Here is a 27,833-nt window from a genome sequence, read left to right on the forward strand (position 1 = left end):
GGCTAGGTTGTATAAATCAAAGATGGATTATAGTGAAACCTGGAGCTAACAATCTGAACATTAATAATAGGTAGACTAGACAAAGCTGGCAGCTTAACTATTACTTAAAAATTAATAGCTAGAGTGGAAAGCCCATAGATTGTGGTATATGAACTGCAACAACCATATTACGACATAGACTACAGAACTGACCGAAACCCCCACCGAAACGTCCATAAGAGGATGTGAAGATGACCACATAGCAAACACTCAATAACGAAACAGAAAACCAACGAAGAGCAAGAAGATACCAGACACTAATATGCCTGTTGGTCCAGACTGTCGCATGAGGGATGTGGAGTTTAGATTGTAAGGGTATAATTGCCCGGGGATTTCTTTGTTCATGGTCCCTTGTTTAAGCACTTGGCTTGAGATACCAGATATCATAAGTCATCTGTGCCAAACCTATCTAATGGAGATGAGAGCCCAGTGTCAAAAATTTCTATAACATCTACATTTTCAGGAATTTAGGTTTTGGGGCTTTTCTGCTATTCTTCTAATCCTATATCTAGCATAACTACAAAATATAAGAGCCATTCTAGAGCTACAATCTAACTGCCTTCTACTTAGTCCTTTCCTTGCAGTCAGATCTCCTTTTTGCCATTAACCAGCAAGCTGACTATCAGGCCTAAGTCTCAGCTGGTTATAACTACCAAATATATAATATTTCATTATTGGATTATAACAAATAATTCCATCAGGAATATGCAGGAATATTGAGCGTTCTGCTTTCCTCATGATGTTACTGGTTACACACAACCTGCACAGGCTTTAGTCATCTGAAAGCTAGCCTCTATTTATTGGCTATAATTTCAAAACATCACTGGGCTTGTTTTATATTTTATAACTGCTAATGAGGCCTGAAAACAGTGGCTTTTCATGTGTTATCACAAATTATGCTCCTCATCTGTTCAGCTAAATTTCAACCACACTTTATTCCAAGATACATTTATTTCAAAGTATGCTGTGACAGAGGGCTGCTGCTTCCATTTTGCAATGTGTTAAACAACTTGTATCACTCTATTTGGTGACAGGTAATTAAAATACAAGCTGCCAACTGAGGTTCAAAAGTCCTTCTCTTTGCATGAAAAGTAACAGTAATTCCTAAAAATAGTTATATGATTGGAAGCCTGAGGTGATCGTTAGAAAAACAATTGAAAAAAATCCAAACCCAAAGCCAAAGATAGATAATCAAAGTAAATAAACTTGGGTAAAAAGCATAAAAGTGTAAAGCGATCGTGTGTTTACAAGCTTAGATTAAAAAGAAATGATTAGCAAAAAAAAAAAAAGTAGAGAGGACATTTTATTGTGTTCTGGATTTGTGGAACAAAGATGAAGCAATTCACCTCAGCTATCATTTACCATGTTTTTTTTATAATAAGTGCTTAAAGTATTGTTTCCAGCAGTGTTCTAACTCCAGGTTGAACATCCAGCATTCAGCATCACCTTGCTGCAGCTACTGTGCACTGATCTCTCTGAAGAGCTGGGGTCTAGTGGAGGGAGCCAGGCAGGGTGCCTTCTAGCTGGACAGTTCCCAGACCTATCTTTTAACCCTTCTTCCTCCACTTCCCTGCTATAACATAGTAGCTGTGACAAGTTTTATTTTGTTCTTTTTTTCTTGGTATAACTTGATATGTACAGCAGAACACATCTCTCTACATTTTTTTGTCTAATGAGGTGTATCATGGATCTAGCCTGCATCACTGAGCTGCAGACAAACCTTATGATGTATGTAAGCGTTTGACAAGCTTTGGGCTTCAATAAGGATGGAGACAATGCTTCCCAAAGGAAAGGATTACTTTCTTCAGTGGCTGGTTGGTTGATTTTCTGCCATATTTTCACGATGCCAACCACACTTGGATGTCTTCTCTCCGGCAACCAGTGACAGGACCTGAGGGAATGGCCTGAAGTTGTATCATGGGAGGTTTAAGTTGGATATTGGAAAAAGGTACTTCACCCACATGGTGGTTGGGCACTGGAACAGGCTCCCCAGGGAAGCAGTCACAGCACCAAGCCTGTCAGTTCAAGAAGCATTTGGACAATACACTCAGGCACATGGTGCGACTCTCCAGGATGGTCCTGTGCAGGACCAAGTGTTGGACTCAATGATCCTTGTGGGTTCCTTCCAACTCAGAATATTCTGTGATTCTAAGATTTTCTCCTGCTAATTTCTGCAAAGATAGGGACTATGCTATGACAAGACACAAGTGGAATTTGGGCCAACGACAGCTACCAGTCCCCCCCCACTCGTTTCTGTAGCTTTATTACATCGTGGGATGTTCACGTCGGAAGAGAAGAGCCCCTACCGCGGGGCACACCTGGGCCACCCACGCTGCCTCCTCCCGGGCTCTGCCCCCAGTGCCGCGGGGGTGTCTGTCCCGAGCCGGTCCCGGCGCATCCCCTGCTCCATGCAGGGATTGAGGCGCCGGGCCGAACCCCGCCTCCTGCCCGCCGGCCCCGCCCGTCCCCGCGGCCTGCGGCGCTGCTGCGGCGCTGCCCGTGTGTCCGGGCCGGAGCGGCGCGCTGGGGTGAGCGTCCCTGCCGCCCCCGGGGAGCGGGGGGCGAGGGGAAGAGGGGGGGGAATCGGCCGAGGGGGATGAGGGGCGTCCTGCTGGCGGAGGGGCGGCGGGGCCGCCATTGCGGCCCGGCTCTTTCCTCCTTTCTGTTCCCTCCCTTCCCTTTCCCCACCTCCTCCCACGGCGGTGCCGCCGCTCTCCCCGCGGAGGGGGCGCATTTGTCTCCTCAGGTACGTCGCCCGCTGTCCTGGGACGGAGGGGGGGGGGGGGGGAGGGGGGCCCGGGGGGGGGGGGGGGGGGGGGGGGGGGGGGATAAGCGGCGCTTGGCGGGGGCAGGGAGAGGAGGAAGAGGAGGAGGAGGAAGAGGAAGAAGGAGAAGGAGGAGAAGGAGGAGGAGAAGGAGGAGGAGGAGGAGGAGGAGGAAGAGGAAGAGGAAGAGGAAGAAGGAGAAGGAGGAGGAGGAGGAGGAGGAGGAGGAGGAAGGCGGGCGAGAGGCGGGCGGGGCGGGGGTCTCTCTGCGGGAAGGGGGTGCCTGCGGGGCTCGGGGGATGCTCGGCGGGCAGTGCCGCCTCTTCTGCGCCCCCGCCGCCCGCTTGTCCTGGCCGCTCCTGCTGTTGGCAGGCCTGGAGGAGGAGGAGGGGGGTTGCTTTTCCCCTCTCCTTGAGATCCTAGTCCGGCACATACATCCTCATGGAGGTACGGCGACCTGTTTGTCCTGCTGGTGACGGTGTGAAACAAACCGGGGCGTGTGAACCTCCGGTTTCCATCGCGGGAAAATGTTATGCTGAGGGTTAATTTTAGCGTCGGGCTGGATTTAGGCAACTTTGGAGAGGCGCTATCCGTTTTCAGAAGCCGAATTTAAAGTGGGTCATTCATTCTTGGAATGTGGCGTTTTGCATGTATCTGAAGGGTTGCTCTGGTAGGTCTACAGAGCGAGCTGGCGAAGCTCACAATACTGTGATTTAATCTCCATTATCTGTTCAGTTTACTCATTGATGAAGTGCTTATGCTGAGCAGTTCCCAACTTCGCTGTAGTCAGGTGTGAGTAGATGCACTGATTGACTTTAACATGGAAAGTATTCACCACAAATACTAAACTTGCAGAAAGAGGTTGTTTCTATGTTTGTTTTAAATCATGTTAGTGTGCTTAGAGGTATAAGGCCATTGCTGTATTTCTGCACAGTGTTGCCAATACATTTTATTGCGTGCATTTGTCATCTTGGTTTTTATAATGTGATGTAGAATTGTGTTGAACATCAATTGCTATGAAAATTGTCAGTTTGTGCTAGAAATCCTAGTGTTTTGGGGGATTGTTAGTCAATCCAACATTGCGAGAAAGCCCATTTCTATTTATAAGTCAATAGTGTTATTATTTTTAGTAGATGTTTTTCATCAGCTTTGCAGTTTTAAGTAGGCCAGATGCAGAGTGATTCAATTTCTGTTGGTTTGTTGACGGTGTTCAGGGCCAGATACTTTGCATAAGATTCACCAATGGTCCTCTTGTTATGATAGAAATCTGTGACTTTAAGTATTTAAACATTCGACCTTTTTAATGATGCTGAAATTTGTGAAATACTAACTTTAGTTCAGATGGATTAGGTTTTCTTTTTGGTGTATTTGAGTGTGGTTGGCTTGATGCAATGTGGTTTAATTTTCATAAATTCTCAAGTGTTTAGCCATGATTTTTTCAAATTGAGCTTAGCACAATAGTTCTAGGCCTTTGTTCATGTGAAAGAATGTACCGTTTTAAACTTTGTCAGTCCATCCTAGTTAAACATTAAAGCTTTTTTGTTGAAATGTTTTACAGGGCCAAACCTTATTTCTAGTAAGCAGGACTAATGATTTCATTCAGTGAGTTAAGTCAGCATGCACAGTATTATCAGTGCTTTTTCAGAAGGTATTGATGACATGGTAATGGTAAAGCACAGTTGTGACAGCAGGAACTGTGATTTGACATGTTTAGGCAGCAGCATCCAGCAAACTCATCTGAGTCACTTTAAAGGATCACAGATTTATTGCTTGTTAAATGTTCTCTAATTTAACTGTATCTGCTAAAAATCTGTTCTTAATTTGAAATTGTTAGTGATTGTGTTAAAAGACAACTTGCACATTACCTCTCTGCCTCGCTGTCTTAAATTCAGCTAGGAGTAAGATTAAAAATGAAAGGTTGAAAAAAGTAATGTTAGTAAAGAACCAAATGAATATCTTGTAATGATGTCACGCTTTTCATACGAAGTTCAGCTACTCAGTCATTGGCTGAAGTCGTGAAGCGGCATCCCTTCAGACATCAGGAGTTAATTTCTATCTTACACTGACAGCAAAACTAAATAAATTATGTGGAAGTGTGTTAAAATAAATATTTTCTGCTGAAGGTTCAGATGTAGGTCTTTGCTAGAACTTGCTGCTGTTTGGACTGGGTAGTTATTTCCTTACAATGTCCTTTAAGCCTTAAGAAATAAAATGGAGGTAGTATGTAAAACCTGATATTTCCTTTTGTTTTAAAGCATCTTCAAATGATATAAAATAGGAGTTAAGCATGAAAAAATATTTTAAAAGTTTGTCCTGTATTCTAAAGTGGATGTCAATTTCCTAAAATTCTGCGTTTTTTAAGAGCTCTGAAGAATTTTTGGGCCTTGAGTTTGCCTGGGGTAAACTTTTGCACTATTTTGTGGAATAATTTTTGAGTGGGTGACAGAATCCTGAGTGTTTCTCACTAATACATAAAATGACTGACCTATTTCAGGAAGAGTCCCACAGTTCTGTGCTAGCAAAAGAATAGCTTTGCTTGTCCAAGTAGTATCTGGCTAGCAGCCCTGGGGCATATGTTTATTGTTGCTCTGGAGAAAAACAAGCAAACAAATGTGTATGAGTAGCCAATGTAACGAACCGGTATAGTGCTTACTGTTTGAGGTAATCAGTAAGATGTTTGGTCTCTTTAAGAAATTTTATTTTTTATTTAGAGAAATGCTGACATGATAAAATAGATACGCTTTTGATACCTAAATGATTTCTTTGGCCTACAGTTGTTCTAACTCTGAGAAACTGAATGGATAATAAGCCCTTATTGCTTAGTATTTAGTGCCTAGTGGAGGAAGTTTGTGGTGAAATCTTCATTTCTGTGAGCTCAAAGCCCAATCCAACCTGGCTGTGGACACTGCGAGGGATGGGGCATCAGTAACTTCTCTGGCAGCCTGTGTGAGTGTCCCACCACCCTCACAGTAAACAATTTCTTCCTAATATCTAATCTAAACCTGCCTGCTTTCAATTTGCAGCCATTCCCCTTTGTCCTATCAGTACATGCCCTTGCAAAAAGTCCCTCTCCAGCTCTCTTGTAGGCCCACTTTAGGTAGTGGAAGATGCTCTAAGGTGTCCCTGGAGCCTTCTCTTCTCCAGGCTGAACAACCCCAACTCACTCAGCCTGTCTTCAGCTTTTCAAGCTGACTTGCTCCAGCAGATCCACATCCTTCTGATGTTGAGGGCCCCAGAGCTAGATGGGGGCAACTAGAGCCAGGTGAGGATGACTCTGAAGAGCTGTTCTTTCACATGCTCTTTCACATATCTGGTTTGAGTTCATTTTCGAAGTGAAAATCTAGGATGTGCTGTTGAGGAGTCCTGAGGGGAAGAGACAATGGAGATAAAAGTAAGGGCAATGCTGATGCCAAATTTACAAGCCGTTTACTCTGCCATTTTCTCAGCTCTTGCAGAATAAAAAATGAAGTTTTTGGAAAAGGACGGCAGTGTTTTGCAGGACATGGCTCAAGTAGCAGGGCTTCTTCAGCTGTAGGGAAAAACTAGTCCAAGGTTGGAGGACTTTGATTTGACTTTATGAATCTGAGTCTCACTCTTGGGATGGGGGAAGGTGACACTTCTGTTCCCTCAGATGTTCTACTAGCCTAAAAAATTTATTTCCCTTTTTTTTCTTTCTCTTTTTCACCTTCTCTCAAAGGTCTGAGAAAAATGTTGTTTAGTACGAATGCTGGATGTGTGCAACTGCCCTGTTACTTTTGTTAGGTCACCATTAGAGCATAGGAAATTGGGGAAACATCTTTCTCAAGGAAACTGGTGGTTTGTTGTTTTGTTTTTGTTTGTTTGTGATTTTGGGTTTTTTTACAGGTAGAAGTTATTTAAGGTAAGAGCTGTTACTTCAGGATCAAGCAGAGCTACTCTAGGTCTGAACACTCAGATAAAGCCAAACTCTTTGTAAGAAGTTGTTTCCTGTGTGCTGGTAAATCTTGCCCTGCCCCTCCGATGGGAAACCTTCCCAGTCTTTAAATGTGTTGCATATTTGTAACTTGTAATTCCTGCTGTGTTGCTTAATTGAAAATCTAGAGTATTGCCACAATACTCTACAGTATCTTCTGCTTATGTTCGGGGAATTTTGTGGGTGTGTATCAGTTTGAAATTTTCAGTCTTATTTTATTAAAGTGTCTAGTTGGTTTGGTTTGTTTATTGGTTTGTTTTTTTTTTTATATTCCCTCATGTTCACTAAGGAACATTTGTTTTGAACAGAACAGTGCTTCAGACTGAGAGGTATTTTTAAAGGCATTGAAACCTTAAAATGCTTCTGAGGCAATGATGTGTTACAGCTAGAGACAGAATGAGTGCAGCTTGGAAGGGATTTAAGTGCCCTTCAGGAATGGGAGCAATGATATCAGGAGGTTAGTAGTAATGTATCTGCTACAAGTGGATTTCATGAAAATTAGTTCTTGCAGTTATATAAACAGGATAGGGAGAGAGTACGTCAGTAGAGTGGGTTTTGTTCATTTATAGCATTCACAGTAGAGAACAGTATAAAAAATGTGTCCAGGTAAGCTTTGGAGGCAGTCTCCAGCTCTTTGGGATTTTTATTCCCCCTGATTTACAGTTCACATTACTTCATCTTAGAATTTGGTTTTATCTGTGTTGGCTCTTAATCTGGGTGCATGCTAGTGTTGTTAGAAAACACACTGAGAGAATTCTGCTAATACTCCTGCAGGTTAATACAGCTTTATACCAGATATTCTCATTTTCTTGGACTTTGAATAAGCAATGTACCAAAGCAGTATATTCTGTCCAAGATAAAGGTGTTTATGCCTAGATAAAGAATGACGTTGGACTTCATGATGGTGAGAGAGCAGATGGTTATGACACTTAGTTCCCGGACACTGAGGTCTTTCACTGGTTCCAGAGAAGGTGTTTAGCAAACTCAGGTCTGGCCTACTGTACTACACTGGGTGAAAACCTGGAGTGCCTGTGACAGGCTGTTCACTGTGAGGTGGATACTGCCGACCCTGGCTGTGGGATGGGATATTGCCCAGGCTCCTCCTCACGCAAAAAGCTGTCGACTTGGAACTTGCTGACTTGAAGAACATTATCTGAAATTGCCTTTAAGTATAACTTACATACTTGAGTGTTAGTGTTATAATACCAGTTACTGTATTAAGCTGTGTTCTTGTGAGAAATTTTGGGTTTATCTGTGCCCTGTATTGTGTTCCTACAGAATAACAGGTTAGCGTAAGCAGCAATGTAAGCCCTTTTATCAGAAAATAACTCTTTTAGTAAGGAGAGGAGAGGCAAAGAACTGGCATGTTTTATTTATCTCCATATGAAGAAAGTTTTTGGCAAGGAAATGCGTTATTTTTTTGTTTTGTTATGAATGAACTTTACTACTCTCTCCGTGTCAGCTTTTCTGCGACCTTGAAGTTTTCACAGTGCTTCAGCATCTTGGCCATTAGATTGGCCATGTCATCCTATTTTACTCATTGGAAAGAAAAAATACTTTCAGGTGAATTTTTTTAACCTTCACAGAAAAACTGTTTATGGTGGGAATTCTTGGGCCATATTTAGTGTTGTCAGGGACATATATAATAGGTATTCTAGGTTTTCAATATGTTTCAACAGCAACTGTGACCTAGTGTTACATTGTGTGTCTAGTTACTTTGTACAGATATGATTTGTCTGATATTTTAACCTAAACTAGTATTGCCTTTTCCAAAAATTGCATCTGTGTGACACTTTCAGTTTTGATTTTGCTGAGCTGTTGATAGCCTTTGAGTAAGCCTTTTTTTTTTTTTTAATCACATCTGTTATCTCTTCTCAGTTAAATTTTGCTCTGTGTTTTTTTCCTTGGAAAGAAAAAAAATTACATAACAGGTGCTGTTGCTCATGTGTGATACAGTAGTATAGTAAACACAAAAATAATTTAAAACCAGGACCATAGAATGGAAGGAGAGGGTTAGAATAATGATAGAAAAGAGAAGTGGTGTTCTGATAGTGCATCTCTAAGATATATGTAAAACTAACACATGCAATGTGTGCCATGTGCCTCTCTCAGTATGAATGAAAATAATGACATTAATTGTAAATGTAACCTGAAATCATGGACTAGCTCTCATCATGTATTTACTAGTCTTTATTAGACATTGAGGACAGGGAAGGACTGCAGTCCTAAACTTGATTACTTTGCATTTCACTTATTATACTAATTAATATTATTAATAAGTGTAAAATCTTTATTTTACTTGGAAGTTTTGGAATTTAATTCTCTGTTTGGAAGCTTAAGTCACGACCATAAGAATTAAGTGTTAAAACAAACCAAAAAAACCCCAACCAACAAAAAAAAACCAAAAAAAAAAAACCCAAAACCCAAAACACACAATTGCTTTAATTTAAATAGATGCAAACTTGCCCTTTTTTTCCAGGATAAAAACCACTGTTGTCTATGACTTGGAATAGGTCAGTGTATAAAACTTACATAGCTAAATATTTTAGTGGTAGTTGAGTGAATGTATGCAGTTATGAAGAAAAGAAAAAAGAAACATTACCATCTTACATATCTTGAAATCAAGGGGAGTGAGGATAAAGTATATCACCAATATACTAATATGGATTCTTATTGATTTCCCTCTTAAATGTTTTTACATTTCAATAAGCTTATAGATTCTGTCATTTCACCTTGCTTAGTAGATGAAGGGAGATTACTGATCTCTCCTCACTGGTACCCAGTACCAGGGCACGTGGGAATAGCTGAAAACTGCATCCATCAGGATAGGGTTAGATTTGACAGGAGGAAACATTTCTTTACCAAGAGGGTGGTCAAACCCTGTAAGAGTCTTCTTTGAGGAGTTGATGCCCCAAGCTTGTGAGTGTTTAAGAAGCATTTGGGTATTGTCCTTCATGCCATACTTAAACTTTTGGTCAGCCCTGGAGTGGTCATACAGTTGGACTAGGTGACTGTTTCTCTCCCTTCCAACTGAATACTCTATTCTATTCTGCGCTCATGATGAGTCAAATAACAATAAGACTGTTATTTGGCTGAAATGCCAGCAGTTTTTTAGCTCCAAGAACACTTTCAAAGACATGTAACACAAAGCTTATACATGGAAACAGGATTTTATTTTATTTTTCTGACTGTTTCAGGACAGACACTCACAAACATTATCACAATGTGCAGGTGTAGCCAGGAGCAGGTTAATGCAATCCTCAGTTTAGCTTGAAAAACCATCACATAAAGGAAAGTCAGAACCAGAACATTGCAAATCCCCTACATCTTGTGGAGAGCCATATGCTATTGGGTCTGCATGGGGAAAACCAATTTCTGTCTCACTCACATGTCTCCTGTGGCAAAGAATTAATGGCACCGTTTACATTCAGCACAGTTGCTATGAACTCCACCTCTCCAGGCAAGTTTGCCCATAAGGTTTCTTGCAAGATTATGAATTATGGGCTGTTCATCTTCCTGGTAAGAGTCCTTCACCCAGGCTCTGCAGAGAATGAACATGCCAGTCTGTAAACATTATTTCTTCATAGGACATACTTTTTTTTGACCACACATCCTTCCTGAAGTTTGTCATATAGAATAACCCAACCAATGGGACTGCCTGGAGCCAAAAGAAGGGGTGCCAGGTGCACCCAGACTCCTTCAAATCAGAGGCAGACACTGGGTCAACCTAGAGATGATACAACAGTTCTGATAATATGTAACTCATATTGAAAAACAAAACAAAACAAAACAAAATTATCTATAAAATATTAACCTTTACAAGAAACAGGAAAGCAGATAACAGATGCACAAAGAAGGCTCTTTCTAGAAAAAAAACTCAAAAGTTTTAAGAATGTGATTTTCTCTCTTTATTTGCTAATGCATTTTTTTCTGCATAAATTTATATTTTGGCATTAAAAAATGCCAAACCCCAAACATTCCCACACCTAGTGTATAATTATTTTTTCTCTTTTTAAATTATTTTGTTTTTTAAAAAGAACAATAACCAATGTCATGTATCACTTTGGATGCAAAAACTCAAGTAATATGCATGAATACAGGCGAAGCAGTACCTGTTTCCTGAGGAGCAAGAATGAGGATCAGTAACAGTCACACACAAAAGAGTTGTGTGGTATTTTCAAAAGTATGACACATCTCAATGACAAGCACGCTTTTTTTGCCTTCCTAAACTATCTCCACCACTGAGTTTCTTGCCCAGGGATGCATGAAAAGCGCTCTCGTGCCTGCCTGGCACTTGTGTTGCCCACATGGAGAGCTGAAAAGTGGCAGCTCCTGATGAGACAGCAAGTCTGGAGCCCTTCCAAACACAGGCTGTTTTGCACAAGCAGGAACCTATGGAGAAATGGAGCCAAGGAAAGAGCAGAGCTTACTCCCACTACAAACTTGTAATGGGCAAGAGGGCCAGGGCGTGAGTGGTGCCTTGGAAGTGCCAGGGAAATGTTGTTGCTGGTAATGCTGAGATGGGTATGGAAATGTCTGGCCAGGTGACTGTATGACATTCCAAGGCAACTGTTGCTTTTTAATAGTCCCCAAGTGCCTGTAAGATAGCTGCCAGAAAGGATTGAAGATTTTGCTTTTTATATGCCCACTTGAAACCACCTGAGAATGTTGGTGTGATGAAATGACTGATTACGTCATTCAGGTACAAAGGAACTTTTTTTTTTATTATTAATGAAAGAAACTATTGGAAACAATCCTCTAGCACACAGTTTGTGATTAATCAGTTTGCAGAGCTGGTGGTATGAGTGCAGAAAGCTGCCAGTCTATGTCTGTTCAGGTAAAGAATCTCAACATTTTGATGGCAGCTCGGTGTGACGAGACAAGCCCTACCATATGTCCAAATGTGGATCTGATGGATCAGCAGGCAGAGAGCAAGGCTAGAGATAAATTCCCTTGCTGTGAGTATCCCCCGTCCAGAGGGCTTTAAGGCAAAAAACAGTCTGTGCAGACTACATGGAATTTATAAACTGAATCTGACGTTTTGAGTCACACTTCAAAACAAATTGGTAGCCAGTGCAATTTAAGACCATGCTTTTCTCTTTGCAGAGGGCCTCACAAGGCAAATGGATGCTGAACTAGCACATCCTGAAACAATTAGCTCTGACTGCACTAATTGCATTCCCATACTGTGTTGTATCTAGCAACAATCCAGACTGGAAGTAACAACTTCCTATATAATTGGCACTGAGTGCCACAGCAAAATAAAAAATTAGTCATGTATTTTAGCCAATGTAGATGGAAATTTTTTTGGAGGTGCACCTGTTACTTGGCTTTTTTCTTTTATTTTTATTTTTCGTTATTGACATTGATGGCCTGATCTGATGTTTATATCTCATCACAGGCGTTTTCCTATGACCTGCTGTTACACAGCAGGGCACTTTAATGGGAGGACTTCCAGTACAAAGCAAGTGTTGTTTATAGCACTCGAGTGCAGCGATTCTGCTCACACCCTCAGGTTCAGGTGACCCAAAGGTCATTGTAGCACTCAAGACACCTGACCAAACACATACCACATATGTCTCTCCCCTCTACAGCTCTTTACCACCCATGTTTGAGGCAGCTGCTGTAGAAACATAGGAGGAAGATTTAAGGTTGTATTGTGCTTGGCCATCCTTGTCTGGTGCTTTCAATTGCCATAAGGATGTTCTGTGTGACTTGACCTAGACTTTGACCATCCCTGGTTGGCTTGCCTCTTCCTCAGCTGTGATGTCTGTGCAGCTCCCTGAACCAACTTTACTTTCCTCCTGTGCCCTTGTCTCCTCCTTGGTGTTTGCCTAGTGGTGTGTTACAGATCCCCTGTTGTGCTTTGACTGACTGTGTTCTTGCAGATTGAAGTTGAAACACTGTTGAAATACAGAAATGGGAAGGAATTTCTTTTTTGTGGTTTACTAAAAGACAATCCGCACATGAGGAGGCAAAATTTTGTTCTGAAATTTCAAAAAGCTGTTCTCCCAGCGTTGCAAAACCTTGTCTGACGTGATTTGTACCACAGGATATATAGCTTAATCTTCTGAGCATTTTCCAGAAAATTAAATTTTCTGTGTGTTTCCATGAAACTTTTGTAACCTTCTTAGTCCACTCTTTCTAGGAGCTTTAATTGGAAAAAGGTTCTCATGGAGGATTTGAGGGAATAATACATCCAACTGCTCCAGTTTTATAAGAAATTTAACCTAAAAATTCTTGTTAAAAGCCTTGTAGTCAGAAGAGGCGTAGGGTAATTGCATGACCTTTAACCACTGGTTACATTTTTTTTTCAGAGAGATACTGTCTGGCAATCTAAGTTGTCATAGCAGCTGAATTTATAGTGTATGTGCTTTATAGACTGATTACTACAGTATTCAAGGGTTTTAATGGACTTCTAATCTTCTGGTTGTGTCAGCTCTGGATGTGCTAGTAGCTAATACTGCCATTTTTTCTGGGATTGTATGTAGATCTAAATCTGGACAGTGCTCCCTTATTTCCATCAGTCTAATGAACATTAATTCTCTTGTTTCACAAATCCTCTGAGAGATGAAGAGAGACTAGACATTATTTTAGAAACAATTTTTAGAGCCTGCTCTCTTAATTCTCTTAGTCGTGAGTTTAGCAAAAAGAGACCTGACATAAAAGAAAATACCTATTGGAATTGTGGAGGTTTTGTGACTAATGTGTTTTGGTTTTGTTTGTTTAGAAATCCTTTCTTTATGGATCAGCCTTCTAGTGATGGTGAAACTGGAAGAAGACCACTCTGAGCAAACCCAGGATGAATCGGGTGCCAGGTGACGCAGAAAATGCTCACAGTAGCAGTGTGGAATCTTGTCCTTCCTTGCGGGATGTCCACTCCATCAACCCAGCGCAGCTGATGGCAAGGATTGAGTCATATGAAGGCAGAGAGAAGAAAGGCATATCGGATGTCAGACGGACTTTCTGTTTGTTTGTTACATTTGATCTCTTATTCATAACCTTGCTGTGGATAATAGAATTAAATGTGAGTTGTCTTTTCAGTACCCTTTAGACTTTATTGAAGTATTTATTCACTTCAGAGATGGTTAATAAGTTGCTTCTTTCTATTCAAATAATATGCTATTTGTATCTATTTGAATTTAAGCAGCTTATTACTTTTAAGCTTTCATGAACATGGTATCTACTCAACTGCATCTACTTTTATTCATTAGGATATATGTTTATCTTCTTATCATGAAGGCTTTTCATGTTTCTGTAGTCTGTGAGCCATGCTGAAGAAACCATTGGAAATCTAGTTAACTCCTCAAGCATCAAATAAACAAAAATGTCACTGTACATCTTTGAATTTGGCAAGAAGTGTGCATTTTAACAGGATTCAAGACTTTGCCTTCTGAGTAACTTTAAGTCAGTGATATTTGACTGAGGTGTCAGTACCTGAAAAGACTTCCAATGGCAAAAAATTGTCTTTAATGTGATGTGTTTTCTTTGAGGCAAACTTAGTATGTTATACGTTGTGTATGGCAGGGTGTATTTAAGAAGCATAAACTCCCATAGTTTTAACTCCATGATTTGTAATTTGGCAAATGAGGCTCTTCTCCTAAAATTTCCAGAAAGCAATAGGATAGATGATATGTTGTTTTTTATAAGTACCATCCTAGTTATTGAGTGGAATTTTAAGAAATAATCTAAAGTTTGCATTTAAGAAAGGACATACTGGGGAGGAATCCCTTTTCTAGACAAGAAAGATCTTGAGTACATATTTTTTGTCAGCATTCCTTTACAAGATAAATAACCTTGGTTATTGATTTGGCATGGAGCTGACTGTTCAATAGTTCATTCAAACAGTGAAAAATACTCAGTCTGATTTTAATTTGAGAAATCGGGTTTTGCTTTCCTGAATGCTGTAATTTTGGGACTAGACTTCTGTTGTCTCTCTAGGTGGAAAGATTGTTGTATCTAGTGTGTAAAGTTATCTTGTCTTAGAAGAGCAACATAGTGTTCTGATGCATTTCTTTTTTTAGGCCAGTTTCTCAACAGCTTGTACGACTAAGAGGTACAGAGTCTGGGTTTATATCTCTTGTTGAGGCTTCAGAGTACAGATTTCCATATGAGTGCTCTCAGAATATTTAAGAGTCTGTATAGAAAATGCTACCAACTCCTGATGTTTCATTTTGAATGCTATAGCATTAAGGGACCTCAAGAACCTAGAAGTTTTCTTCGTGAAAAGCTTTATTTTAAGGAGAACATATTATGAACCAGAGCCCTATGCTGCCAAATGTCAGCAAAAATGAAAAACAGGGTTTTGTCTTTAGAAGTCATGATGTTAGAAGCTCACATGTGATATCTGGGATCTGACCCGTGGTTAGGAGTTTTGTTCTGTTTTTCTCTAATTGTTTTATTCCTGGGAAGTCAAATAGCAGTGTGTTTGGACTATCTGTCACTGATGCATAAGTAATGGGACTTCAGAATTGCTGCGAGGGTTCCTGTAAGTACTGTTTTCCCTTTTTTGCTATTTTCCAGTTTCTTTAGGAGTAGATTATTTTTAAATGCTATACAGGGAGTAGCACCATGGCATTTTGAGCAAAACGCAAGGCTTTCCTAGTTCTGTGTTCATCCTTACATTAACATGGTGCTCACACATGCAGTGAACAGCTGGGAGGGGGGGAAGATGATCTTCCTTATTTATGCTGGAAACAGACAATCACACCTGATGCGGTAGAATAACCAAGAGAAAACCGTATTTAGAAAGTTATTTGTAAGGTAGTTATAGAGGCGAGGGAGAGGAGAAGAAATAGAAGAAATTTGGAGTTGGAGTGAATAATCTCAGGAAAACACTGTCCAGCAGTATAGTTGGGAAAGTGTGGAAGCATCTAGACTGCATTGCTTTGAGATGGTGAGCATGTGTTGTTGGCGTGCTTTGGTACCTCCTTTCTTTAAAAAGGTGACAATAGTCAAAACCTTCTGTTGGTGTTGTTTTACATAACTATTTCATGCAGTGCTTAATTACAGAATTTCATATTAAAAACAATACGAGTTGGACACTGGGGTTTTTCATGTTCCACTAAGACAAATATTCCTCTCATTCTCTGACCCAATACATCTTAAATTATTTTCTTCCTAAACCTGTTTGAACAGTAAAGTGATGAATCCTTCCGCTAGAAAGAAAGATGGTGACTAAGGAAGATGCAATTATGTATCTCCTCAGCATTTGTGGGAGAATGGTCTAATAGTTGCAGCTTCTGTGTTTTTTATAGTGGATCTTTTTGCTCAGCTCTTCTGAAACAAACTGAATGTGTGCTGATAAGGAAAGGATCTGAAGTATAAATTCAGTTACTGTTTTGTTTCCTATTTGCTAACATGTGACTAATGACATCTGGTTTTTGGGTGGCTTTTTGATCAGCTGTTTTGATCCTCCTCATAAGACATAAAATGCTTTGTGAATTCATGTAACAGACCTTACATTTAATAATTTCTTCTTCCCTCGACAATTTGTTTGCTTTTATTTTGGGCCAGTCTGAAATGTAACTTGCCTAGGCCAGACGATAATCCTAAATGTTTTCACTTTGAAAAGTGTATTTAATCATGAAAAACAAATAACAACAGTAATCTTGAAATTAACATTCTTAGCGTATAGGTCCTCTGTATTTAGTTTAAGGATCTTCTTATACATCATCAGGGAACTATTAGATTCACCCTTCACATTTGTGTGTATTTTGTTTTCAGTAACTTCTGTTCTAAAGCTGTATGTGGTGTTGTTTCTTTGTAGGTAAAAGGAGGCATTGAGACTACCTTAGAGAAAGAAGTCCTACATTATGACTACTCTTCTTCATATTTTGATATATTTGTAAGTGTTCTTCAAAAAAGAAGAAAGAGCAGCAAAACTATAGTTTTTCTGTTCCTCCTTCCACAGATGTTTCCTACTTTGAGTCCTGTGAAAAGGCTGATCTTTTCATGATAATTTAAATCAGAAAGACTTATGCACCCATCTAGGGTTTGCCCAGTCCTGCTCTGGAAGCAAGCTCATGGAGCCTGTGGATAGAGAAGCTTAGAGACACTGAAACTGCATCTTTGACTTTGGGGGGAATGGAAAAGCGGATGAAAAACTCAGTAAAGAATGTGAGACTGGTGTAACATGAAGGCAGTTCATTAAGAGGACAAGACCAGTAGTCCTCTAACTATAAAATCAATTTTTTTAAACCAATGTTTTTGTCCTTTCACAGGCATAAGTTGGTTGCAGTCAGGAGAAACTTGTTCACAGGTTGGCCAGCATAACTCAGGTTTTTTCAGATTTCTGTGTTTTAACTCAAACACTAAGAACAGATTACATTCTACTGTATTAGGAAATTCCTCTGTCTTTCAGCAGCACTGTAACTTTGCAGTTGCAATGCATTTTGCACTGCATGGCCCAAGTAAAAGCTATTTCTTTATGGTTCTCCTAAAAGGCCCCGTGTTTTTGCAAGTTTGTTAATTGTGCCAGAACTTGTTTGCCTGGCAGAGATGACTTGGTTTGCTATCAGTCATTATGTATTAATGACTATATCCAGAATCTCTCTTTGAAATTGGTATAAAAACCCATCCTTGCTTCTGCATCAGACCATTTGCCCTATCAAATGGACTCAGGTACTGGATACAAAAATTTCATAAACTAGCAAACTATGATACTTTTTCCTTTCTTGTTGTTTTGAAGGTTCTCCACAATATACCGTACTGCAGAAGGCAAACAATGTTACCTGTAAATGTTGATGCTCTGGAAATTATTTTGTCCCATAGTTGAAACAAGGGTTAAGAACATGTAATGCAAAATAATAGATTTTTATTCCCTGTGAAAGGACTAGATCATTTGAATTCTGCAAAATGTTTTGTGGGCTTATACAGGATTTCCTCTGTTTCCACTACACATTTGCATAAGATTAAATGGGTTCATTATACTTCTGGCCATGGCTGCCTTTGGTTTCTCTTCATTTTTAAGCGTTTGTTTCACTTTTTTAGATTCTGAACACATCTTTAAAACAAGTTGGAGACAATCTAATATCCAAGAATAAACAAGGAAATTGAAGGTTAGGGTCCCTGGTCAGAAATCTCATCTGTCTGCTATTGATTTAATTTTCTGGCCTAGAAATACCATAACTTACCTTTTTTTACTGCAAAATAGTCAGAATGACTTGATAGTGCAGGCATTTCCATAAAGAATAATTGATTTTTGCAATGTTAATATTTTTAAAAATACTAGAAGTACAGTAAGTAGAAAATTGTTTTTAAAAATTCTTCTCATTTTCTGGTTGCATTTGTGAAGTCTTTACAGTTTTTAATGATATGCTTGTGCAGTAGCACACCACTAAGATCAGTGAGATGCGCAGTGATGCTCAAGGTATTTGCTGGTGTAACTGCATCTAGATATAACTGGTTAGATTCCAGTCAGGTAAAATGATCATGAACATACTTTGTGTAGTTTTCTTATGTTTCTAACTTATTTGTGGAATTGCCCATGCTTGCATATTTGAGCCTATGTAGGCATATGAATGTTGTAATTTGCTTTACAAATGGGAAATTATGTTCTGTTTCTGTTTTATAAGCACACGTTCAAATTTGTTTCTTGATAACAGAACTTATATTGTCCTGTTTTAAGTTGTTTTGTAAGCAGTCAGTATATTCAGTGAGATGAGAATCTTGTGGTTCTTCTGTGTTCTGAATTAACCAACAAATATTTTTTTCCTTTCTCTATAGCTACTGGCAGTCTTTCGATTTAAGGTGTTAATACTTGCGTATGCAATGTGCAGACTGCGCCATTGGTGGGCAATAGCTGTGAGTAGTAGCCAAGCATAATGGACTTTTTACTAGAATGGAACAGACAAAATTTTAGTTGCTGCTTAACACTTGTATGTTAAGAATCCTCTTGATGCTATATATAAAAATTCATTGTACAGTAACACATTAAAAACTTCTTTTCTGGAAGACTTTCAGCCTAGAGGCAAGAATTTCATAGTACAGTGGGTGTGGTTCTTATTAGCTATCATGTTAATACAAATTGAAGACTTATTTTTAAGCCAGTATGGATGGCTAGTCATAACTGCTTGTTACCTCTGACTTGTTAATTAATGTTGGAAATATATTTGCATTTGAAATAGTGAACCGTATTCAAAAACAAGAATTGGCATTATTGTAGCAGAGATCCAGCTTCCATTAACTCCCACATTCTTACTTTTTAAAGTTTTTGGTGCCACGCATTGAGCACTAGTACCTGTATTGCTTCATGCTCCAATATAAAATGTTGAATATGCATCCCTTCTTAAAAAGGGACCTCTTGAGAACTGTAGGCTATCACAGTGGTTTGGAGCCAATATCTTTAATGCAGCTGTACTGTGTTGATAAGAAGGCAAAACTTGGTGACAGATTCATACTTCCACCAGTCAATACAATTACAGATCGTAATACAACAGGCATATTGCTGGCTTAGTACTTTGTGGATCAGTAGATCAGTACTTTTTTCTTCCCTTGCACTGTGGTAGGTGCATGTAAAACATGTTCACGTGTAACTTTCTCCAAGTGAGTAGCATGCAGTTTGTTTTGCAGTCTGAGGCTACATGCCATGATTTTTATAAATTGTATTACTAGCATGGCACAAACACATACATAATGGTAGCTGCTGCTCTGACCGTGCTTATATTTAATGCATATCTTAAAAGTCCTTGCTCTTGGTTGCGTAGCTTTAGAGTATTTCTTAATCCTCCAACTTGATGCCTTTGTTTGTGAGAGTAAACCCATCATGGTAGTAAGCAATTAGATATATAAAGCTCCACTGAAGGTTTTGCAGAAGCCTTTGATCTTAACACCCTACCTGTGATTGCCAGAAGCTAACTGGCTAGTTAGGTTCTGCTGTTTAAAGAATTGCTGGATCCAAATGCACTAGTAGAGATAGAAGCCTTGCTTAAGTGAACAATACTTGTCCACTGCTTTTGGGGGGGTTTTTTAGATGTTTTATGTAGCCTGCCATTTTTTAGAGAGTATCAAGTCTCCAAAGAGATAAATTTTTCACAGTATCAGTGTGTGAATTAAAACATTTATTCAAATTTACTCCTGTAAAGATGTTTTGTTCTTTGAAACAGATCTTTTGATTTGGATAGTATTGAAAAGTGTTTGAAACAATTGCTGTTTTCTTTTTTCCCAAGTTCATAAGTGGTTTTGGGTTTTTTTAAGGGACTTGGTGAATAGAGAAGTACATCTGCATTGTACAGTAAGATCACAATTTATATAATTGAGTCAATATAGATGCTACATAAATGTTATCTGCTGTGTGGAAATCAATGTTTGGAGGTGTTTGTATTAAAAGTTTATTAAAGAGGTTATTTTAATAACACTTTAAGTTAATTGTATCATGCTTGTTACATTTTATTAATCTATGTGATCTTGCTGTTGTTAATAAATATTTAAAGTTGCAAATAATGCATAATGGCAGAAATGAGAAAGTAAATCCATTTATTAGTTTAACTGTTCTGTCTCTTTCAGTTTACAACAGCAGTGACCAGTGCCTTTTTATTAGCAAAAGTAATTATTTCACAGGTATATATTCTAATTGAATGTTTGTTTTACTTTGTTGTTTTCTTAAAAGCAAAATTCTTCAGAATAATTTCCGTAATGTTTTGTTTCCACCCAGCTGTTCTCACAGGGTGCTTTTGGCTATGTGCTGCCCATCATATCCTTCATACTTGCCTGGATTGAAACTTGGTTCCTGGACTTTAAAGTGTTACCACAAGAAGCTGAAGAAGAAAACAGTAAGCTCTTGATATTTCCCCTCGATTGCTGCAGTTGGCAGTGTTTGATCCCATGTTAGCTGGCATAATATTGCTTCTTTCAGCATCTCAAAGTTCGAAGAGCTGGGGGAAAAATTAAATCATATGGCATGATTTTTCTTTTTTGGGAAAGGAACATACGCCTTCAAAGAAGTGAGGTTTTAACTGATTTAGGGAGGCAAAGTTAAAAGTTACAAGGGCCAGATCAGCCATTTCATTCAAGCCCTTAGGAATGCATATAATTTTGTATCCTTAAGATACAAAACTTTAACAGACTTGGGCTTGTAAAACTTTATTTTTTGGGTAATGCATAGAATAAATTCCTCTTTTAGACACAATAACTAATTCAGTGTCACTAACTCTTCTTTTGAGGTAGAAAAGGAAAGGCAAACAAGTGTTGTAGAGAGTCTTCTTCATGCACAGGCAGAATGAGACCAGAGCAAGTATGAATTTCAGCCACTTCAAGAAGAGGCTGCAGGTCATCTGACACTCGATGTATTCAACTAAATGGAGGAAACCATTGTTTTAGTTGAAAGAGAATATTGCTTAAGTGGTGAGGGAAAGAAAGCATACAGGTGCTTTGTGATTTTTCAAAAGCAGGAGAGTAATTATACAACCAGCCTGTTGTTTATGCATCATTACCTGAAATACAGGCTGAAACTCTGTTGGAAGGGCATGTTTATCTGTTAGGTATACTTTACATAGGCATGGATGCCTCCATGTTTTTTGTGCTCTGAATGCAATCTTTCTACTTTGATCTCTTCCCTCTTCTTTTTCACCACTCTAAGAAGTTGGTTAAATGAGAACAGTGGATTTTGCCTAGAGAAAGAAAAATTTAGGGTAACTTTTTTGTCTTTTGAGGAGGTGAGAAAATACAGCTGTATCAGACTGTTATCTAATTAGATAAGAAATCTAACCAGTTCAAAGACTTTAGCATTTTTTCATATTGAATTTTTATAGGCAAGGAAAGTGTTCCATGCATATGTGTGTAAATACTTCATGAAGGTTGCAGAAATTAAGTATGTTGAGACAGATAGGTGAAAGCAAACCATTAATGAGAAGTCATAGTGGCAAGTGAGAAAATATGTAGTTGGTTATGTGGCACTTCACTGATCATTAAAAATATACTCCAGATTTTTAGTTAGCCAGTGAATATTGATGAATTTACATACGGCATCCTAATCATGCAATTGCACATAGTAGAAGGAAGGATTCCTTAATTCATGTGTACAGTATCTCTGTTTTGCTAGTGCATGTCACCTTAGCTGCCTAAAGTTAAATAGAAGACATAAATGTTAAATTAACTGTTGACACTTTTTAAAAATATATTTATCCAAAGAAGTAACTTGTTAGGAATGCTAATATATAATACATTAGTCTTCAAGATTCTTCATCAATATTTGATTTTTAAGATGCTTTGTATTAGCATTGAGGAATTATTTTTGGGTTTTTTTCCTTTTAGGATTTTTGATAGCACAGGATGCTTCTGAACGAGCAGCTCTTCTTCACCCAGGAGTCCTCTCCGACGGCCAGTTCTATTCTCCTCCTGAATCTGTAGCAGGTAGTTACGTTCACATAGTGAATGATTTTTCATATTCACTTTAAGGTGCTGCATATTCCACCTCCTTCAAGAGGATAAGAGGGGAAGGGTGAGGGGGGAAAAAACATGTTTTTATTTTTCAGTAAAAAGAGTACTTTACCATCCTGAAATGCGAGATTCTTTTTTATTCAGTATATTCTTTTTATACAGTAATTCAGTTTAGTTACTACCTATCAGATAGGTTACACTACACATAGTTAGTGTATTGTACGTCACATTCTGACTAAAAACAAGGTAAGTCTGAAAGAAAATGGCACTGCAACTGAAAGGAGGCAGTTATGGTTTGCTTCTGCCATCGATGATCCTTACAAGTCCCTTTCAATTTGAGATATTCTATGACTCTATGATCTCTTTTCTGCTTGCAATAGCATTTATGCAGCCATGCACTATTTAATCCAGCCTAAACTTGGAGCTTTACAGTATCTTAGAATAGACAATGAACCTGAAACTGCTATAAGGCAAGCTGAAATTTCAATCAAAAGCTTTTTCTGTTCTCATGACAAAAAGAAAAGGCCCGCTCTGTGTAAAAAAGCTTAGCTGTGTGGGTATATTAAACTGGTGGCTACTGTTAAGTACATCTTAACTGTGCATATCATATGCTTTGCTCTAGTTGAGGTATGAGCTGAGTAAGTAAAAAATAAATGAAAATACTGCAAGATTTCAGAATGTGTTTGCAAGGATTTCAAGGAAATGAGTAATTTCTTTGTGGGTTGAGTGGATTTGAGTTACCTGAGAATGCAGTGTGATCTCCCAAATCCTATGTCAGTCTTTTTATCCTAAAATATAAGTCTCTTCTTAAAAGCTATGCTGTACTATGCAATATAATTAAAATAATATCTGCTAATTGCTACAGATAAGTTTACCTATCTTGCATTATATAGTTATACACGGTGATATTTTTCATTTTAATGTCTGTCTCTGTGGTTTCTCCGTGCTGAGCATTTTGGCTTAATGAATGACTTCGAGCTCCATCTAGGGGTGACAAAGCATTAATGTCGAGTATAACTAATAATTCAAAGTCAAAATGGATTTTAGTTAAAACTGTGAGTTTATCTTGAGGAATAATTGTTGGAAGAATTATACTGGATTCAGCCTAGGGGTTTTTCTTGGCAACAGAATATACAGTGTGAGAGGAAATATAAGTGGAGCTAACATGTTTTTTTAGACATTTTGGCTGGGTCAGTGTTGCAAGTGCAGTGAGGTATCATGTCTCAGCATGCATGTGTTGACTATAGGTGTATGATTGTGCCCTTCATTTCAGCTTATCAAATGGGATTCAGTAACAGCTCAGGTGCCTTCTAGTCTGCCCTGACTGCTTTGTTTAAGCACCCTTTGTGGGTATGAGGATTAAAAGAAACAGTCATATGGATATGTTTGAACTAAACACACACACTAGTAGTCACAAAGTGAAACTGCTAAATAATATACAGTAAAAATAGTTCAAAATTAAAATATTTTCTTCAAAAATCTGCATTTCTTTCTGCGAAGATGAACTATGGATTGGTGTAAGAGAGCAATTTTTGGTTAGTTAGTCTTACATATTGATTTGAAAAATATTTAGGAAGAAACTCTGTGATCATGCAGAGGGGAATAAACCCCTCTGCTGACATGCAACATTTCTAAAAACAAGTATTTGCTTTTAGGAGGCGATGTTTAAAACAGGCTCTGTTGGAATTCTCAGCATATTTATCTTCCTTGAAGGTACACGTGTTCAGGGCTATACCCCGGGCCCACTTCTTTATATGGATTGATCCTTCATCTTCAACATCAGACTTGGTTACCCAGTAACTGTTCTGGAGGTAGCAAGTGGAAAATCAGCCTGGAAAGAGTAAATTTGTTCAGTTTCTGTACAATTTGAGCTTCAAAACAAAAGGCAGATATGCTATTACAAAAAATGAAAAAACTTCAGAGTAACTTTTCCAGAAAAACATGCTTAACCCCTTTGTCTATTCCTTTCCTTTGTGAGAGGGAATGTGCATACATAGTTCAGCTTTAAATTCAGGCCAAAAGCCCAAATAAGTCTACAGGCATTTTATCAAAGACAGTTCTTTACTCACCTTGTTGGATTTTTTTCCTTTGGGAGTCTCATTTAAACTGCCCAAGACACATGTGGTGAAAGGCATGTGCTGATAATTTCCTCAGCTGTCCCTGACAAGGGCTGATTGCTGCAAGGACTGACTGCCACCTCAGATGTGGGTACAGACATCTGTGGCTTGGGCTGGAAGTCCAGGAAATGGGGGTCAGTGCTGCTCACCCTGCTTGCTTCCTGTCTTCTTGCTCTCCCTGAAAGTGGATGATCCATCAAGCCACCTCCTGCAAAGCAGTGCTTCCAGCAGGAACTGGCTCTGGGCAGGTAGCCCTGTGACTAGCTAAGGTTTCTCTTTGATGCCTTCCAGGGCTTTGTCAAAGCAGAGAGTGAGAGTGGGCAGGGCATGAGGAAAAGAGAACTGGGCAGGGAGAGGCAGAGGGAGCTGATTTCCGGCTTAAAGTGAGACAATCTCTTGCCAAAACACTAGATTATAGAATTTATTAATTTGTAGAAGCGGTATTTCTGGCTGCTTTGAAAGTGTCTTCTGAAGTTGTCTTCCAAGGGGCAGGGCGTAACAAGTGGGAAAATCTGCTTGTCAGTGAGTAAATGTGGAGTTGATTGTCCTGAGTATGTTGTCATGAAAATTTGAAGTCTAACTGAATCCATTGACAGGATATTTCAAGAAGGATCCCAGTGCTGGGTTTTGGGTTTGTTAACTGTTACAAAAAACCCCACAAACAACCTTCAGTGTGAAACATTTGAAAACATGAGAAATCTAAAACAAAAAGTAAATATTTTTATGGGAAATAGTTGCTTTGAATTGCCGTTTGATAAGCCAGTACTGGTGGTGGTCTGATTTTTTCTTTTTCCCTTCATCTTTTTTTTTTCTCTTCTCTCAGCTGATCTAATAGCATTTTTGTCTTCCTTTTCAGGATCTGATGAAGACTCAGAAGAAAAGCAAGACAGTGAAAAACCAATTGTATAGCAAATACGAGAAAGCAGGTAAGTTCCTTTGCATAGGACCTGGATATTCCTAAAAGTATGCTTTTCTTCTTAGTTCCTTCCCAAATAATTTGAATGGTGGTCTAACTCTTAGGAGTTCATCTTTTTTTGAACTCAATTTGTCTCTTAGCAGTTTCAAGCAGGAAATCCTGCCAGGCTCTTGAAAGCTTGGAGGTGGAGTCCTCGGCATTTATTTGTTGGCTGTCCTGGAAAGGACAGTGGTGGACAGATGTGTAAAAACTCCTTTCTTTGCTGGGGGGCAGAGATACTTCTTTGGAGATGGCAGTGCAAGAGTACCCTGGGTGCATTCCTCCCATTGTGGGGTTCCATTTCCGAAGGCTTGAGGTGGATGGGGAAGGGGTTACTCCAGCTCCAGGGGTTTCTTCAGGGTCCTGGATGCATGGAGGGGTTAGGTGCTCACCCCTCCCCCCCACCCACGAGGTCCCATGGCTCCCGGAGAGACAGCACACAGCTCGTGGAGAGGAGGCGAGAGAGAGTTTATTGTGGTTAGGGGTTTATAAAGCTCTTGGGAGGGTCAAAAGGGACCATGTAAGGTAAGGGGTCTTACAAAACACCAATCAGGCAGGGAACAGCCAAATAAGGAAAGGGTTAACAAGAGACCAATGAGAAGACTTCTTGATATCTTCTCAGGACATTCCTGAGACAGAGATAAGAACTGGCCAGGGGGGATTTTGGGAAGAAGAACCTGAGTTAACACAGGGACCAGAAAAAGCCATTTTGAAACACACTCAAACCACAGCTTCCCATACAAGGCAGATTCACTGCCACAGAGTACTAGGAAGAGATTTTCTTTGGTTTAGGTCTAGAGCAAGTAAAGATTTTATGGGCAAAACTACTTTGGTATTTCCCCTCAGTCTGTTTAATACTACGAGTGGGTTACATTTGGACCAGCTGCATCTTAAGATTTTTGTAGTGTACTTTGTTTAAATATGAGAGATTATTTCTTTATTTTGGAAATTACTTCATTTACTTTTGGAATTATCTTGCCCCATGCTTTCTCTTCACCACCCACAGCAAAGCTCCAGCTATGGGACATATTAAATGTCCTTGAAGCTGAAGCTTCTGATTTGAAGTTCTCATCTGGAAAAGTGGATGACCTTTTCACCCACCGTGTTTATAATGTCTGTTTTCTTTACTCTCATCTTCATTCATCCTGACTTGTGTAATCTGTTGCAGAAAGAAAATCTTGGAAGGAAGTTGTTGGGGTTTGGAAACGGGCAACGGAGTCTGTGGCTGACTTGCTGATGGAGCTGCTGACAGGAGAATTTACTCCTTAGAAAGTAAAGGGAATGGTTCCCATGTACTGTAATACCTCATGAAGATGTACCTTGTTGACATATGTATATTAGGTTGCCTCCCAGGTGGTATGAAAGTATTCGTCCACAATGTATTTTATTATTCCGTGATTCCTGAAGTTGATCTTCTAATGACTAGGTAATTACTGGAAAGTGTTGTCTTGTGTACCTAATCAAGAGACTGGTAATATAATGAAGTAAAACTTCTCTGTGGTGGAAGTATATTTAATAATTGTTGGGGCTCACTAGATAAAATTATTTTATGTTATTGCAATTTGTCATTAGTTTTATGTTTACTTTTTTTTAACTCCATGCATTTTCTTTTTTTTTTAATGGATATGTTCACTTTCTAAAATAAAAATGTTAAAACATGGGTAATGTATAATGATATTTTGTTGCTTTGTCATTAGAAAATCTGCATATACCACTCCTTTATTTCTCGTGGGGTAATAAGAATTCCAGTTTGCATAGATTTTGTGCAAAACGTGCTATAGGGCTGATTGCCTGTAGGGATGCTGTGTTAGTGGTAGTGGCACATCAATACTTTGTGGCATATGTGATATCAAAAGGTTGTAAGGAGCTCTTTGAAGTAACCTGGTTCCCACTCCTGTACTGGTGGTGATGTTCTTCAGTTTCAAGGAGGAAACTGGAGTAAGTGAGCCTTTGCAAACACTAGTATTAATTAATTACACTAGTAGTGAAGTGAAGGTAGTCAGTCATTCAGCTTGCCTGTGCAAGATGTGTACTTCCATATACAGGTCTTATGTGTTAGCCGATGCTTGATCAAAAATGTTTCATGTAACACCTAATTCCTACCTAAAGAGGAATGTAAGTGTTGCTGCTTTTCTTATAGAGCCATTAGGTTTTATTAGCAACCTGCAGAGCAAATGTTAAGTGCCAGTGTGTTCCTCTCATATTAACTCGTGCATATAGGCCACATTGCTTTGTAGTATTTCCATTGCCATGGAATAGCAGCTTAGCAGGCAGAAGACAAGGTGAGCAGTGGTCTCATCATATCACAGCTTTTCCTTGAAGCAGTGGTGACTGTTTCAGTTTACAGGATTTTTCCCTTTTCAGACTCAGCAAATCAGTAAACTACTAGCAGAGGGTTGTAAGCCACTGCAACCGTCAAACAGCCATGAACTTCATGAAATTGCAGATGGATATGGATGTTCAGGGCTGTGTGGATGCAGGATTTCTCTTCACTTTTCAGCTTTGGGTATGAGACATTACAAGTGGGCTGGGACATCATTTATTAAAAGTGAGCTAGAGTCATAAACATGGTCACTTGGTTAGTTCTGTTTGAGTTGAGGCTACAGCACCAACAAAGTATTCTGGGG

At 39.2% G+C, this 27,833-nt stretch overlaps 1 protein-coding gene across 7 annotated transcripts; it reads left to right on the forward strand.

The window, feature by feature from the left end:
* The first annotated feature begins 2,476 nt into the window (after positions 1-2,476).
* On the forward strand, positions 2,477-26,866 carry STARD3NL (STARD3 N-terminal like). Of its 7 annotated transcripts, none has more exons than XM_027675690.1 (9): positions 2,477-2,567; positions 13,487-13,783; positions 16,526-16,603; positions 18,484-18,561; positions 20,263-20,316; positions 20,411-20,528; positions 22,009-22,107; positions 25,108-25,177; positions 26,375-26,866. In XM_027675690.1, the coding sequence occupies exons 2-8, from the start codon at positions 13,559-13,561 to the stop codon at positions 25,158-25,160; spliced, it is 705 nt and encodes a 234-aa protein (XP_027531491.1). In that variant the 5' UTR covers positions 2,477-2,567; positions 13,487-13,558; the 3' UTR covers positions 25,161-25,177; positions 26,375-26,866. The 7 variants fall into 7 exon arrangements, with proteins under 7 accessions (XP_027531491.1, XP_027531496.1, XP_027531497.1 ...); XM_027675691.1 differs by having other exon boundaries at positions 2,482-2,561; positions 13,484-13,783; XM_027675693.1 differs by lacking the exon at positions 2,477-2,567 and adding an exon at positions 2,675-2,785.
* The last annotated feature ends 967 nt before the right edge of the window (positions 26,867-27,833 follow it).

The sequence above is a fragment of the Neopelma chrysocephalum genome, unplaced genomic scaffold, assembly GCF_003984885.1.
Source record: "Neopelma chrysocephalum unplaced genomic scaffold, ASM398488v2 Primary Assembly neopelma1_26, whole genome shotgun sequence".
In the NCBI taxonomy this organism is placed as follows: Eukaryota; Metazoa; Chordata; class Aves; order Passeriformes; family Pipridae; genus Neopelma; species Neopelma chrysocephalum.

Excerpts from the sequence above, each read along its gene's own strand:
- STARD3NL (XM_027675690.1), top strand. The coding sequence starts at position 13,559 with ATGAATCGGGTGCCAGGTGACGCAGAAAATGCTCACAGTAGCAGTGTG. Across the intron at positions 18,562-20,262 it reads GCCATTGGTGGGCAATAGCT|TTTACAACAGCAGTGACCAG; the intron begins GTGAGTAGTAGC and ends TGTCTCTTTCAG. Across the intron at positions 20,529-22,008 it reads AGAAGCTGAAGAAGAAAACA|GATTTTTGATAGCACAGGAT; the intron begins GTAAGCTCTTGA and ends TTTTCCTTTTAG.